We start from the raw sequence: 16,860 nt of genomic DNA, 5'->3' as shown, positions 1-16,860 counted from the left end.
TGCTCATTTGCAGAGGCGGCCGGTCCGAGGAGCTGCTCTGGGCTTGACCGCTCCCGCTCCCCATCGGCGGCGGGGAAGGAAACCTGTCGGCAGGGACGTCGGAGCAGTGGCCAGGAGCCGGGATAGTGACAAGTAAGGCGATCCCGTTCCCGAGAAGCGCCCGGAATGCTTTATGGGGCCCGGTCAGAGCAGGTTTTTTTTTGAAAAGGCCGGTTAAACTCTGCTGCCGCTGCCAACCAATCCGAAGTGAGTATTTTTCGCGCTGACTGGGATTAGAGTTCCTGCAACTCGCATTGATTATCGCTGCAATACTCGGCGCTTGGAAGATGCTGCAAACAGGTTAATATCTCTCTCTTTTTGCCTCCTTCCACCGTCGTGTGCACCGCCGCGCTCAGCGCGTTTGGCCGTTAAGGTCGCGCCGTGCCGTCTGGAAGCGCCTCGGCTCGGCTGTTTTTTCTCCTTCTCTCTCTTTATATCCCTTTAAACTGAAGCGGAGGGGTTTAGTGCGTTAAGTTGCACAGTGCCTGGGACTGGCGAGTGAACTGTATTTCAGCACAGGGGAGGCGTGCGTTTTAAAAGCAAAAGACAAAAAGAGACAGAGAATCGGCTGCGAGGTTGTTCGCCGGGTAGCGGTACCGTAGAAGATCAATGTGGTTGTTTCACGGTTCTGACCCGGAGGGGGGTAGCCAGCGTTTCTTCGGGCATTTTTTTTTTTTTAAATTCATGCACGGAATAAACTCGCTGTGTTTGTCGCGGGGCCTACCCGGGCAGCACGGCGATGCCTGCAGTCCCAGCTGGGGCGTTTGTCTGCTCCGGCCGGCCGGCCGGCTCGGGGATCGCTGGTAGCCGCCCGTGATGGCAGGGGCTTGGGGAGGGGGGGTTAGATCGGGAGAGCCTCCACAGCACGTCTCGACCCGCGTGTGTCGCCGTGTTATTTTCACTGGACCCCGCAGAGAGCTGACTGACCCGCTTGGGGGGCTGTTGATCGGGGTTGGGGGGGGGGGGGGGGGACAAGGGACAAGCCACCGCTGTTGGTCCTGACGTTTGGTGCCTACCTGGGAGGAGAGTTCACGGCAGGAAGGGACTTCGCTCGGGTATGTTTTTGTGGATTGATGCGTGTGGGTGAACGAGCATTTCCACCCGGGGCTCAACCCCCCTCTTCTATCCGCCGAGACCTTGCCCTTCGTGTTTCTCCCGCGACGCCGGCCGTGGGACCCCGCTGCCTGGTACAGGCCGGTCGCAGGGAGCAGCAGGGAGCCGGCTCGTCCCGCGGGTCTGCCCTGCTGCCGGCCCGCTCTCGCCTCGGTGCGCCGGGCGAAAAGCCCGTCTGTGCGCCGCGCCGGCGAGCGAGTCCGTCGTTAGAAAACGCGATCAATACTTTCCATTTTCGGCAGAGCCCTGAAACGCTGTTCAAGTGCGGGGTTTTTTTTTTTAATTCATTTATTTTGACGAGAGGCGGCGGCGGCGGCGGCGGGGGTGGTGGTGGTGGCAAAGGGGCCTCCTCGTTAATAAAGCGCATTCGGATCCCGGCTCGTCCTGGTTTGGAAACGCTGGGTTTCTCCCAGTGATGTGGGGTGGTGGGGGGGGGGGGGATGCCGTGGCATACTGGAGCAGTTTCGTAGCCTTTTTTTTTTTTGAATGGGGAAGCCATGTTTGAGATGGGCAGTGCTCGCTGCGCTGTGGTTAGGACAGCCCAGCGCTGCCCGCACCGCTCCACGCGTGTCCAATCCGCGGCGCTCACACCGGCTCCGGCTTCGCGGGAGCACAAGCTAGGAAAAAACCTCGGCGACGCCTGGCGATCTCCAGAGCACTTGAGTTTTTGTTTTTGCTTTTCTGTTTTTTTTTTTGTCTTTCAGTTTTAACAGGTACTGTTGAATCTTTCAATGATGCTCGTCTTGGGCGTCTCACCGGGCGGTTTGTTTTTTTTCCCCCCCAAAAAAACTCTTGGCTTCGTGATTAAATTTCCTCGTAATCTTTATTTTATACCCCCCCCCCGACAGCTCAGAAGAACCTCTATAAAATATATATATATATGAATGAATATCTGGAAAAGAAAGAGGACAGGGTTGTGCGATTGGAAACCCGGAGTGTTTGTCCGTGTTAAAAATTCCGGGAGTTTTTAGCTGGTATAAATTAAAATTTATTTGTGTGCGGGAAAAAAACCCGAAGAGCATCCCCACCTCCCCAAACTCGCCAGTGCCAGCTTCATTTCGCGTTTAGACGATGTGAATGGGACTGTGGAGTCAGATCTGCGGGTCATCCCGATATTTGGTCTCGGTGATGGTTTGGCGGTTAAGGTTTCCGTATCCTCTACCAGGCGGCAGTGGGTGGTCCACCCGGCGTGTTTTTTAAAAGGCCTTGATTGATATCTGCTCATTTGCAGGCACTGATTTCTGTATAATGGCACCGGGGTCGGCGCTGAGAAAAGTTTCATTGGACGTTTTCCTGTGGTAGTCTGCCAGCCCTACTGCACTCTTTTTTCTGTTGGTTTCTGCAGCGTGGTTCTTTGTAGAAATTCAAACCTTTGTAAGGTGATCTTGTCTAAGTTCGTAGTGAAGGGCATTTCTGGTTTCTCCCAGCCCACTACCTGATGGAGGAGGTTGAAAACGGTCGTTTAAAAATGGTCAACCTTCCACCTAAAAAAAAGATTGTCATTTCGCTCATTCCCTTGTAAGGTCACCCATCCACAGGGTAAGTTCTGTGTGAGGCCATGCGAAAACCTCACACTAAACTTGTGGAGCGTCGGTCAGTTTTCTGGATGCCTGACCGGAGGGAGGGCCAGGGGTTCGATTCCCAGAGAAGGGGGGATACCGACACTGTACCCCTGAGTGGGACGCCTCCCCCCAGATCTCTCCCAGCAGGCCCAGCTGTAGAAAGGGGCACCTGACATTGTATGTTAAACGAAGCAGGCATCTAAAAAGTTCCAGCAGGGAGCTGCGTCAGCATGCCTAGGCTGCAAAGGGACAAGTAAAGGTTTATTCCGCGCTGAGAAGAGAAGAAAAGAAACAACGTTTCGGCTGTGGAGCCTTTGTCGGGTGTCAAAAAAGTTGATCCAAAATGACTGATTTTTGGGGGGAATTTCCAGGCGTGACCTTTGCCCAAGAGAGCCCAGACTATTGCCCAGCGTCCCGGAGACATCCACCTGGGATGTCCTCTGCGATTCCTTTTGCTTTTCTTTTCCTCAACCCCATCCGTTCACTTGGCTTCTTTGGGCTCTGTGCGCGCTGAATGGAGCTTGTTGGAAGTAGCGATGGTGCTCACGGGGAGGGGCCTGTCATTTTGAGCTTCAGGTGAAGTAGGCCCGAAATATATATTTTTTTCTTTTTGTCGTTTCCGATCCGTCGCTGTCAGAAACGCGTGTCCCCTTGAACTGGGAGAAAAGAAATGTCCTTTGGGTAGTTTTGCACCTGAGTTCCATTTGACCGTGTTGTTTCTTTGTCACTTTTGTCCTGCGTTTGGCCTGTGGCAAAAAACAAACTCGAGCTTGTAATAAAACTGTTCTGTCCAGTGCTGGTGTGGCCTGCTGTAGCTTTGAGAATCTGTGCATTAGCTTAAATTGAAATATTTTATGCTTGTTTTCAGTTTGTGTATAGAAGTACAGTGACAAATGGCATCACCTCATTGCAGGTTGCCGTGGAGACCACCGTGTAAAATGGCGCTTTGAAAGTTCACTGCGGCCTTCCCGGTCCGAGACGATTCGGAAACCCCAAACGTTTTTGTCTTGCCTTTAGAGGATCGTTCTGCAGTTAATTCATAGGGGTCACCATTTGGGACAATTTATGACTGCTACTTAGGATTACCAATTACTCGGTAATTTTTGCAGCCTTGGGTTTTGGGAGGAACTGAATAAATGTGACAAGCCTTAGGCTAATTCCCTGACGGGAGGGAATTTGTGTTTCTGTCCTGGAAGAGCTTAGCGTAACCTGCTTCGGAAACAGGTGGACTTGTCTGGTCTCGGTTCCCTTACAGGTAAAGAGGGTTTGAACAAGTACAGGTCTGTTCCATGCTGAAAAGAGAAGAAACGCAACGTTTTGGCTGTGGAGCCTTCTTCAGGTGTTGGGTATTTCTTGCCTTCTGATATAAGAAAATTATTTTCAATTCCTGCAGCTTTCAGTAGCGCCAGGACCTCAGCTCTTGTGTGAGAGGTTTGAAATGTGTATGGCCTAATACATCGTAAAAATGAGCTCTTCTGAAAGCGCACTTCTACGGGTTAATCTGCCTTGGCTACAAGAACGCCGATGATTTTAGACTTATTCACCGTAACATCCGAGTCAGATGTTCCGTGTAGCCTTTCTGGGTGTAAGCTTAACAAATGCAGCTTCTGAAAAGAATTGTCGCGTATTTGGTGGGGGGGTGGCGAGACTGGAATAAACTAAAACCGCCATAACAACAAGGAACCTCATCTAAGGCACTCGGGCCAGGTCATTGCATCACTATGTTCGGAGCTCTCGATCTGTCAACATGGGGCTGGAAATATACATTTTTGAAATATTCAGGGCTGGTTGAAGATAAGTGTTGCCCTTCTGTTCTCAGCGTTGTGTTTTCTCCTCGGAGCCAGTGTGGTAAAGCCCATCAAATTGTTGCCACTCCTTCTGGATTTGTGTAAATATGGCCTGCGCGAGTAGTGGATAAGATTACAAGTGTTTTCGCAGCCTGCCGCGGGCCTGCGGGCACGTGTGGTTTGGTGTGACGCTGTGTCCGGGGGGTGGTTGGGTGTTGAGAAAGGGGGTGAACTGCTCTCTGTGCCATGCGGACCCCCCACTTCCAGTGCTTGTCAGGCCTCTGCCATCACATGCGTGTGCCTCAGAGTGGGGCACCCCTGTAGGGCTTTGCTTGGCACCTCCTGGAAGAGGGGAGCAGGTTTTGCTCCAGTAGAGCCACGCGTTAATGGAGTATTTTGCTGATTATGCACCACGGTGGCCTGATGAGCATGTCCGCCCCCCCCCCTCCCTCCTGCAGTGAGGTCGCAGCAGGACCTGGGCCCCTTGAGTCTCGGAGTCTCGGCGTTCACTTCTTCCTTGGGGAAAGACAGCGAGGCCCTCCAAACGCATCGAAGGGCTGAGCCTGCAGTCCAGCGCCTGGCAGGGGCGGCCTCCTGTTGAGTTGGCTTTTGAGAGCGAAAGGGGGTTGTGTTTTGGAGGCCATTTTAGAAAGCGCTGGCTTAGGCTCTTCCAGGGGAAGACTGCTGCTCCTTTGTGGGGGCAGCTGGGAGCAGCCACAGCTGAGAGAGCACCTCTCAACACAGGAATCCACTTTCACTGCCGGGGCCCAGCGCCCTGGCTTTTTTCCCCTTTGATTTCTGGGCCGGCTCTCGGCCCGTTCCAGGCGCGGGTTGAAAGAGATGGGGCCGTGGCCGAGCTGTAGCGTGCCGCGCGCAGTGAGAGCGGCCGGGGACAGATGTCTGTGCTGGTGGCGCTCTCCTCCCCGTGCTGCTGCAGTCCTGCTGGTTAATCTCATCACTGTGGCATTAAGAATGTTTTCACTTCCATCTGGGGAAGAGCGCGGAAACCGCCGTGCTGACTGTTGTAGCATGGCTGAGCTTTAACATGGGGTGGCTTTTTTTCAAGATATTGACTGGCTTCGCTGTGCTGTGACCGGTCGCGGCTGTACTGCATTGTGTGGTAGCTGTGTTCGTTGTGCACGGACACCTTACTGCGGTAGCTCTTTCAGCGTGTTCTTGAGCCCTGACGTTTTTGGTTGCCATGGCATTTATCCTAAATCTGGAAATTGGAGGCACTTTTTTTTTCTGTGATTTTTTTTTTTTTTGCAGGCTTTTGCTGCAGCCCTGCCTTTCTGTTTCTGTGCTGTGCTGTGGAGGTCAAGCTGAAAAAAACCTGAAGGGGCTGAGGGGCTTTCAGAAAAGAGATTTGTTGTAGCAGCAACATGTTGGGTCTCTGAGCAAAGGAGGAGGATCAGTGTGATTTTTGTTATATAGGCTAAAGTCGCAAATTCCATCTGGGCTATTCCATCTGAATTGGTCCTACATAATTCGCATCTTGGAATTTAATCAAGTGTAGACTGGGTGAGTTTGGCCTTGCGGCTCATAATGCTGTCCTTAACACCTGAAACGGAGTGGAGCACATTGTTTTGGAAGAGCTTTATAAAGAGCAGAGTAAAAAGTTGATTGAAATGTGGAGTTTCAATCTTGTATTCATAAAGATCACATCACACCAGAAATGTGAGGCCTTGTTTAGAACAGGGTGCCCAGTGTTGGTCACCTCGGTTTACAAAATATTGCTGCTCTGGAATCAGTTGGGAGAAGAGAAACCAGATGCACCGCAGGGCTTAAAGGAGTGTCCTGCACTGACGGACTGAAGGACTGAACCTTTTTTTGGTTTTGAACAGAAGATTACAAGGCCACCTGGTACAAGTACCGAGAATTCTTAAGGACATTGCCAAAGTCAACCCAGAGGGCGTCTTCCGAATAAATGGTTAAAATGACATGGCAGCAGATTTTAAAACGGAGAGCAGGAGGCACTTCTGCGCCCAGAGGGTTGTGGGAGTGTGGAACAAGCTGCCTGCACAGTTCACACGTGGTTGCTGACACTCTGGCCGGTTGAAGAAATGCCTGGTTTAGGTACTTGACCTCGGTGAGCTTCTCACTACCAAAACAATGTGCTCTGCTTATCAGGAGAGCAATGCTTCTGTGCTATCAGTGTGTCTCTCAATATCGTAAGTAGTTCACCACAGTTTCTAATTTGTCCGATTGATACACCCAGAACTAGTCCGTCAATAACAGGCCACTTATCTGGGAGCCTCGGGACCCCTCGCCAGGCTCAGTGATGGTACGGGCGACGTGCCTGGTCGGAGCAGAACGTCACTGATGGCAACCCTGAATGAATGGTGCGACATTAACATAATCCTGGCACTTGTTGCCATTACTGCCGGCCTCTCCTGACGTTTCTAGCATGCCTTGTTTCACAAGCCGTCTGTAGGACAGCGCGTGTCCGTGCTGTTGTGTGTGGCACACTGAGCAGCCGAGGGGTGAGCTGGGACACGTGGACGGGCACGCGCTCGTCCCGGCTGTACACAAGGACCGGGCCAGAGCTGGTGCCGAGCAGGAGTCCAGCTTCCCACAGTGGGAACTTAAAACTTGACTTTCACAGCAGCCCCTGCCTGACAAATGTTAATCAGCGTAATGAATTTACACGTCGCGTCCGTTCAATAACGAGTAACTGCTACATTTAAAATGGTAATTGTTCTGATAACTCGGTAAATTTTTTTAAGCTGTTTTTAATGTAACTGAGGGATGTGTTGCACGTAATGTGAAGAGGTTTATCTTATTTCTCTGTGTTCAGTCTGGTTATTTTAAAATTTTAAAGTAGTTGTGAATTTCACTACTCAGAAAAAGATGGTGCACTCCAGGTACTCCCCAGAGCTCAGCCTTTATGAACCAACATGAACTTAACCTTTAACCTTTAGAGGTTGAGCTTGCAGTATGTATCACCTTCAGTATCTAATCATTTTGTTTCTGTAAGGCATTTCCAAGATGGCTTTGTGTTTTTGTTGAATTAATGTGAAGCGGCCGAGCTATGAGCTGATCTTTCTGACTTGGGGTGGAAGGGTGCCTGAGTTCCCTGGGAAAGGCTGTGAGGACTGTGGGATCTGTCCAGCGTCATTCGCATGACCGTCCCTGTCTGCTGGACAGGTGCAAGGGGCTTTGGCAGGCCTGGGGCGGTAACTGGTCGCTGGATGTGGTGGAATAATTGCATCTGGTTAATCAAAACAATTAGCTGGGCTGAATGCCCCCACTTCCCCCCAAGCGTACTGCAAAGCCTCTCCAACCTGATATCGACAGGAGCATGGCCTGGCGGTCAGGGCTCAGTACTGAGTCTAATGAGGTTACGGGTTTGAATCCTGAATCCTGTGCTGCTGTGTTACCATTGAGCCGGGTGCTTGACCTGGTCAAATCTCCGGCGGCACAAATTGGCAACCTCCAGGTCGCCATTGTAAAGGAGTCTGTTCCCAATGGACGCATCTGGCGAAAGGGGAACGGCAGTCCCAAGTTTTTAGACCAGTTATTAAATCTTGGCAAAAAAGTACGTTCCTTGATGTTCAGAAAAATGTGTCAAATTTCGAATTAAGCACAGTACTTTGTGAAAGTACTGTAAGTTGCCATGTTGTCAAAAACTCACATTCAGGTTGCCACAAATTGCGACATGATGTGACCCTTCCTGCTCACTAGTAGTCATAATGACTCATGTACTGTGATGTACTTATTCGCTCGTCCAAGTTGTGTGGCAGACATTTCACTGCAGAAATGTTCCAATGTGATCTACATGTCGAGTTAAATAAAATAAATAAAAATGACTTGACTGGGAAAATTCTAAACTTACACACAGTCTGGAAAAACACTGCAGTAGTTATGAAACTTGAATTTATTTATTTTTTTTGGCTTGTGATAAGTTGATAAGATAGAAGAAGCATCACACTCAATTCCTGGAGGGGATACTGCTTTCAGTTTTTTTGTCCCAGACAGTCATATGTTGGTTGTGTAGGATTCTTCTTAAGGTCTTTCACAGTAGAGACTCAAAAAATTCACTTCATAAAAGATACATTACCTATAAAACGCCTCAAAGCCTGGTGAGAAGTATTACAGTGACGCACTCAAAAAATAGACCACCTCTACGAGTGAGATCTCTAGGTGTGGCAGAAGTCAGAAGATGGTAGACCCACTAAGAACTGAGGTTGAGACCCCCTGGTCTAAAAGATTGTTTTGATCGATTTCTGTTCTGTGGTGATTTCAGCCTGCAGCACAACTCTGCCTTTTTCCTCTCGGTAGCTGCTTGTATATTTAAAATAACTTTCTGGAACATTAATCTGTATTTTCTTTATGTATGAAAAGATTTTAATCCTAATGCCATTAGCACCCTGTGGCCAGATCGTGGAAGCTACGCAGTGCGTTGGCTGTGAGAGCACATCGTGTTGCTGGTGTAAGTGGTGGAGGTGCTGTGTTCCCTCTAGAACAGACGCCCCAAAGCTGTACCCCAGTGTGAAGACCAGGAGGGTATGCCTTCATGTAGGAGGTGCTGTCCGACGGGTCGTTCAGCCCGGGGCCCGTCCTCTTGCTTGTTTACGATCCCTTGTTCAAAAGCAATACTGTATTGCCATAACTACTTGTATGGAATTTGGATCAGTGAGCTCATACAGTACAAATATGCAACATGGAGCCAATAACGGAATGTGTCCACCCAGCACATTCACAAACCATCCTAAAAACACACCAGTAATAACAAAGAGCAGTGCAATAAGTAATAGTGGGGCCTGATTTTGTACCATTGAGCCATGCGAAAGCTTTAAAGTGCCCAGTTCTTGCACCTCGCAGCCTCTGGGAAGGTGCTGTTATGAACCCTGGTAGCTCTTGTTTTGACGGACCTAACCTGCCTACCAGAGAGGAGAGAGAGAGTTGGGGCAGAGTGCAAGAGGTGGGTGACGATCTTCAGAGATGTGCATTTCAGTTCCTTCTTAACTCAGATAGTCGAGTGAGTTCCCTCCCTGGTCTTGGAACTCAGTGAGGCTGCTGGTGCAGAATGGCTGCTGCACGTTCCTCAGGGCGTGAGAACCTCTTGTGTGGTACGCGACGGGACACGTCACCCGTGCAAGACAACGTGGGATCCCTTGTGATAAAAAGCACTGTACTTAAATACGAGGAATTAATATCCTTTGCTCATGAATCTGAAATCAAGTTCAAGTTTGTCATATGTACCTTGAAATGCTTACTTGTGTGTTTCCTCACATGACAAATGATGTAACGGATGACATAATATTGACATAGAACGGGACATAAACAACATCGCAGTTCTTGAAGACAGGAACAGGGTAGCAGCTATAAATTTAACAAGCATTTAGATAGAAGCTGAAAAATGTAGCAGTGGCAGTATTTTGAGTTCACAGGGTTGTACGTGAGGGTGGGAAGATTGAAGAGTTTAGCAGTCTTAGGGCTGTGGGGTAGCAGCTTTCTAAGAGGTCTGGGCCTTATACTCCTCACTCCTCTGCCAGGAGGAAGCAGAGAGAAAAGTGCATTCCCTGCGTGGTTGTGGTTCTTGATCCTATTGTCTGCTGTTCTGAGGCAGTGTGTGGCGAGGACGGTCTGGATGGAGGGGAGATCTATACTAGTGAGTGAGTGGGGGGGGGGCGTGCCAGCAACTGAAGCTCTATGGCTAAACCTGTCGTCTCCCTGTTCTCCTTTCTGCTGCAGTTGAATGAGATTGGAAACAGCTGGACTGAATGGATTTGAATGCCAAGGGCAGCTCTCTGCCGTTGATGCCCGAGCACCTGAGCCCCGTCAGCATGAAGCAGGCCCCCGAGGCGCTGAGCAGCCGCAAGAGCCAGGCGGCCGGCGTGGAGATGAGCGCCGACCCGGCCATCCTCATGGACAAGGCCGCCGCCGCCCAGCTGGTCGCCACCCTGCAGGACACGGTCATCCAGATCAGCGGCGAGCGGCTGAAGGACCTGACCTCCCGCGTGCTGAACGGCGAGCAGGACAAGCTGCCCAAGCTGTGCGCCGCGGAGCCGCCGCCCCTCCTGAAGGGCGGGGACCCCCCCACGCCGCACGCCAGCCCCCCGAAGAAGGGCGACTCCCCCGAGATCAAGCTCAAGATCACCAAGACGGTGGCCAACGGCAAGCCCCGGTTCGAGTCCTGCTTCTGCGAGGACGGGGAGGGGCCGGCCGCCGCCGCCACCCCCGCCCCCGCGGCCCAGAAGAGGAAGGAGAGGGAGAACAAGGGGAGGAAGAGGAGGAGGAGGCTCGTCAAGGCTGAACCGCGGCGGCGCCCCCTCCTGGCGCCGGCGGCGTCATCACCGGCAAGTGTGGCTTCAGGCAGCAGCGCAGGGACGGCGTACAAGGTTGGGCATTCATGCATCTCTCCCCCCCCTCTCGCCTCGTCCTCGGTAGGTACTTCCTGACATCCCAGCAGCCCCCGGCAGCTCTTGGTGGTTTGTGTTGTAGTTGGCGTTTTGTAACGGTACACTGCATTCGATTTGCCTAAATCGGAGAAGGGGGTAGGCCAGAGGGCTCTCGTAGATGGTAATTCAATCCGGTTTTTCCTGCTGGCCTAGAATCCTATACGTGTGGCAAAGCGGAGTGGGCGTTCTGCTAAAAGCTCCAAAACCTCCTCTGTAGAAGCCCTGAAACTTTGACAAGACATTGATTGCGGCTTTTGTTTCTTGAACAGCTGTTGTCGTGGTTATGGGTAGTTGGTTATTCCGGGGGAAAAGGGCATTATGTGGATAGTTGAGAAAGAAAGTAAAGAGCAGAAGGTTGTAGGGTGTGGGGGACCACCTTCAAACCTTACTGTCTAGCTTGTGTGTTCGTTGAAGGGAAGATGTGGTGACGCAGTATTGATTGTGCTTATGGTTTCTGCTGGATATATGTGACCCCATACTGCAGTGGTGTCCAGTGCTGCTCCTGGAGGTCTGTGTGTCTGCAGGCTCCCACAGGCAGCAGCATCGGAAAACCTGGCTTAACTGGGTCAGCAGGTTGAACTTCGCTTGTGTACGACCTGTGCTGGAATGAAAACCTGCGGAAACGCCAGCCTTTCAAGACTAGGATTGGACACGACTTCTGCAGAAGAGCGAGACTTAGGTCAAACTTTGGCGACTACTGCCAGCAGTGATTCATTTTGGAATGGAATTGCCATCAGTCTCTCTTCCAGATTTACAATACAGTGATTGATTTCGATTTTATTTGCTGATGTGTCCCAGTCCTGAGCTGATTCTCGGCGGTACTGCGCAAATGTCTGTGCTGAAAGCGAGACAGGGCCTTTGTCAGCTTGAGGCAGTGCTCTGTCGGAGGCTGAAAGCTGCCCTTGAGCACACTCTCCCACCTAGTCCCAGCACCCAGAGTGCACTCCCAGGATGTGCGTCTCTTGGCACACCACACTGCAGTTTTATGCGGCAATACCTTTTGTTGTTAAAATTTATAACCCCACTCGATTTAGAATCCCTAGTTATACAGTTAACCAGTTAACCAGATGTACACCTCTGTTCAAGGCTACGCACTCGAAACACACAGCAGCCGTATTGCCGAGGGGAGAATGAGGTGGTGCCGGCAGACCTCTCCACCCCTGGAGCCACTCGCCTTGTAACATACCGCAGGCCGGTCAGTGATGTTGGCAAGAAAGTGCCGTGCCTCGCACCTGTGAGGATCTGTTTATTAGTCCTTGGATCTGAAAATGCCCTGCTTCCAGCATACTACTTTAGACGCAGAACTTTAAGCAGCTACGTTAAGTCCTTGCTAGGTGGTCGTTTTCTGATGACCTGACACGGAGAGGAATGAGTGTATCAGAAAGAGATTTTCCATCCGCAGAGACGCTGCTGCTTGCCTTTCAGCTCACCCGCCTGACTCGAGGCTCTTCTGAAACCGAGACCTTTCTCGAGCTTGGTTCCAGCTTCACGGCCAAGTCAAAGCGATGAGCCTGTGATTAAGATCTCCTGAGACAAAACCAGGAAGCTCAAGCTCCTCTGGACACGTTTGGAGAAGAGCAGTTATAACAGTGCTCCTTGGCACAGGTTGATGGGAATCGGTGATTTTGTTTCCGCGCTGTTCCGTATGTCTGACAAGGTTTTGATTTGTAGTATTGAAATATATTGTCTAGTGAGCGATTATCACATTGGTGCATCTGGTTTTCTGAGTTGAATTAAATTTGGTTGTACAGGTGGTTCAGAGTGGTTTACAGTGCATCTCTAGACATGTAGATCCTCAGCTTTTATGGAACCCCCAAACCTTCTAACTTAACCCCAAGTGCCGTGACCCCCTCGCCTGAGCCACGTGTGCAGAGCACTGCAGCCGAGGCGCAGATGAGACACCAGAGGTTTCCTGTTGCAGGGGCGCCGATGAGACCTCTGAGAGCTGACCAGCGGTTCCCCTCTCCTCCTGTGGAGTATTTTAAAGTAAAGAATTAGACTGTTTTTTTTGTCTTCTGCACCCTCAGTGCTTTTGTAGACGATGAGATTGGCAGTGTTTATGAGATTTTTTTATCTCATTAGCTGCTGCTGGCTGATGGATAAGTTGGTGTGGTTTGTCAGTTTGCTTCCAAATGCACAGCTACATATTAATGAGGAAGAGCGTTCAGCACGTGGGCTCTGGGCCTGTGAGCAGTGCGCAGCCAGTGCTGTAATTCACATGAGGCACTGCGGTTCTGGTTGGGTGCGGTTCCGAATCTCTCTCTCCAACCCTCCCCCCCCCCCATGTTCTGGGTCGTTACCCGGTTCTGTGGGTGACCCGTGATTCTTGACTCCTCACAGCTCTGTGAACACTTTTTGCCCTAAGGTCAGTGCACACTCTACAGCATGCACCTGAAGGGCAGGTGGAATTGGCACTTATGTGCCTTTGTTATTCGAAATCCGGGGGTAAAAAACGTATTGCCGGTTCTAAGTTTAAAAACCGTTCCATGGACAGTCTGTGTGAAGGACCATAATTCTGTGATTCGTTATTAGAGTAACACCTTCTGAAGAGAGAGTCTTATGGGACTGTAAGTATTAGGAGCCTTTCAGCTGTGAGAGGTTAAATATCTGACTCGCTTTTGTAGTGAAAATTTTGAAGTCAAAGTGGAAACGCCTACGTTTGTCCTCACACTTGACAGAATTTTAGAAGTGCTTTGTCTGTAGAAATGTGTCCTGCATTCTCCTGACGAAGAGACGAGTAATATATGAACATCCATTTTCTGTAAACAGACCACAGACATTGAAAAGAAATCTTGTTCCTAAATATATTTTGGAGGTGCTCATCCTAGTCATGACCTTTTCTTTCTGGAGGTCTGGGTTTTGGCCTTGTTTTATTTTTTAGTGAGTTGCCGTGTGGTGTTGCACAGTGGAAACTCAACTGTCTTGTCAAACCTAGCTGTCAAACTTTGGTTTAAAGCGCGTCAGCCCGAGTCTTTAACCAGCAGTAACTCTTTTTAAGGAAAAGGCTTGTTTTCTGGCCAGGTGATCATTCTGCCTCTTATCAACAGGGAGCAGCTGTGGTTGCTTTCTGCTGCTAGAAAATCAAACATTCACTCAGCCTGGGAGGGAAGAAATCCATTTGGCTGTTCTCTCCTTTGTGTTTCTAAATTATTTCCATGTTGAAGTTTTTGCATCTTATGAACTATGTAGGGGTGAATGGTCTTTCAGTAATATTTTTCCTGCCTGTAAAAACATCTGCATAAGAAGAAATGGGTCATTTTAGTTCTTGTGGAGTCCTCTGCCTTTCACAACTGCTGAGCACAGTGGTATCCAGGAAGCTCAGTTACAGCCCTGCTGACTGAATTGCAATCGCTTGTGTCGCCTGTGTACAACTGCATGCAAGCTTCTGTCTGCCTTGGGCCTCGAGTATCGGGAGTAGAGGTGCGAAAGCTCAAGATTTGGAGGGTAACTTGACTCTTCTCGACTGCTTTCCATTACTGGGAATAATTTGACTCCCACTTATCACTTCCGTTCTCACACATGCTGGACAGCCCCTTACTGAGCGGCAGTACACTATCGGAACCAACTGAGAAACATTCCGACTTTGTCTACATTGACCTCCCGTTTAAGACTTCACTAATAGCACTGTTCCTCTGTTAGCTGTTCCCTGGCTGTCGAAGGTGGAGGGGTGGGGCTTGCTGCTTTTGAGCACGTGTGTTTTCCTGAGAGTCTCGCCCTGCCTTGACGGGGGGAGAGGAGCAATCCTGACGACAGCTGAGGCTCTTTAAGTGCCCTGCGTTCCCGGGGGTCAGCGTTCTGCAGAAAGCCAAGCTCACCCCCTGCCAGCTCTCACACACCCAGATCGGTGAAACTTTGTGGAAAGCCTTACGGTCCATCACTCGGAGACCCCATACTGAGACCAGGCCTCTGATTCTCCCAGGGCAAGGACCCACAAGGGCTGCGGAGTGCAGTGCAGAGCTCAGAGCTGACAGCTCCGTCGGACCGCCACCCAGGGCTGCGTTTCTGCCAGCGTGCCGCCAGGCCAGGCAGAGGTTGGAAACGAGGAACTGTGAAGGCCAGAATCTGATCCCGACGTCTTGCGAGAAAGGGTCAAGGGCAGCCATTTTCTTTTGTGCCGACCAGCGGAGAACAGATTGGAAATGTGGATTTTTGCCTTTCGATCTCTTTTCTTTCAGCAGTCCAGGAAGTTGTGGCAGCTGTTGTGTATGTTCGGAGCTCTTGGACGTGTTTACGCTTTTATGCTTTTTTTGTGTTTATGTGTGTAACGCTTGCCTCGTGCGGTTGTGGATGCAGTTGATCTGTTTTCGCCCAGGGCATTGGACTGGGCATGATGGCACTGTTCTGCTTCTAGAACTCCCTTGCCCTGGACACGGAGGTGCAGGTGACACTTCAGGCTGTGTGTATAATGAAGACATGATATTGAAAATAGTGCTTTTACTTCAGATGGATGGCAGCCTTTGTTAGCAAAGTACAGCAAAAGATGTTTGTAAATTTGACAGATTTCTTGGCCTAAGTGGTGTTTCTTTTATTACATTTTTGTTTATCAAAACATCAGGAACTCTGCTCCTCTGTGAAAACCCATTTTACCTAGCGTGGCGTTACCATGAATCCACTCTGTCTGCACTTTTACACGTGCAAGTTGTCTGCTTGGGCGTCTGGTGAAGAAACCGTTCCACGCTGTTGGGGTGATGTGGATGGGGAGAATGTGCTGGAGTCGTTCGATCTAGGTCATTGAGGTGGCATGGCAGGTCATTCCTGTTCTCCCTGGCTCCCATGCTGTCTGGATGTCCCAAGTGCAAGTCTTTTACAGTAGAAAACATTGCACTCGAGATAAAAGCTGAGGTGAAAATGCTCATAGATTTCCTGTGAAGCAGTGCTTTTGCTGGAGAGCCCTGTGAGCAGTTGCAGTCTGTATGGAAACCAGGCTCTGGTGCTCGTGTGGGAAGTGGACGATTGCTGCTCTCCTGCACCACACTGGCATTCAGGTTCTTAATGGCCCAGATGGCCGAGTCTTTGTCCTTTTCTTATCTGCTCATTAACATAACAAGTGAAGGTGGTAGGGGTTCTGTTGACCCTTGTCTTACAATGAGCACGTTGTATAGGGCCCAGTAAATGGTGCATGCCGTACGGCACATTTCTTTATGTCCTGAGTCTTTTTTTTTTTCCTGTCTTAATATCTGCTGACAGCAGCAGAGTAATTGTGGGTCTTTGCCCTGTTAAAGGCAGCCTAGTGTTGTGGAGCGAGTTGACGTCTTAGCAGTTAAAAGCTTGGGGATCGAGGCTAACCTGTGACATTCCTGTATGTTGTGTGAACCTGCTGTAGATGCCAGACTTCTCAATGGGGAATGGGGAAATCATGTGCATTTAGTTGTCTGAGCTGCGCTAGATGTAATCGAGCCATGGAGGTAACAGAGAGCTGTGTGGAGGAGTAGCCAGGCCTCTGGACACCGAGCTGTGGGGTTATGGGTTCAAATCCCAGGTTGGGACGCTGCTGACTTACCCATGAGCAAGGTACCTCACTTCAGTTGCACCAGTAAATGTCCATGAGACATACAGACAGGGAGAGAAGCTGGGGGTCAGAGCGCAGGGTCTGCCATTGTACAGTGCCCCTGGAGCAGCTGGGGTGAAGGGCTTTGCTCAGGGGCCCAACGGAGTAGGATTCCTCTGCCGGCCGTGGGATTTGAACCGGCAACCTTCCAGCCACAGATGCAGATCCTTAGCCCAAGTGCCACCGTTCCTCTGTAATCTGACAGCTTGTGGGAAGAAACCGTCTCTGAACCTGGACGTACGTGCCTTTAAGGGGAGAACATGCAGATCCCAAACAAAAGGTTGAATTATACAAGAGTTTAATGATGCCAGCCCCAGAGGTGTGTGGCAACCACAGAGCTGCACCACCACTGTGCCGCCCCTCGCAGTAAGTCACCCTGCTGGCGCACTGGCCCTTTGGAAGTGCTG

General features: G+C 50.4%; 1 protein-coding gene across 1 annotated transcript in view; it reads left to right on the top strand.

Annotated features, from left to right (window-relative positions):
* Window positions 1-16,860, top strand: part of nsd2 (nuclear receptor binding SET domain protein 2) — a 41,178-nt gene continuing 24,318 nt past the window's right edge. The window contains exons 1-2 of the mRNA XM_088921543.1: window positions 1-132; window positions 10,199-10,890. Of these exons, the coding sequence (XP_088777669.1) occupies window positions 10,228-10,890 (663 nt within the window). The 5' untranslated portion in view covers window positions 1-132; window positions 10,199-10,227. The remainder of the gene's footprint in view (window positions 133-10,198; window positions 10,891-16,860) is intronic.

This window comes from Atractosteus spatula, chromosome 1, assembly GCF_055471065.1.
Source record: "Atractosteus spatula isolate fAtrSpa1 chromosome 1, fAtrSpa1.hap1, whole genome shotgun sequence".
Lineage (NCBI taxonomy): Eukaryota > Metazoa > Chordata > Actinopteri > Semionotiformes > Lepisosteidae > Atractosteus > Atractosteus spatula.
This window is presented reverse-complemented; position numbering and strand designations above follow the sequence as displayed.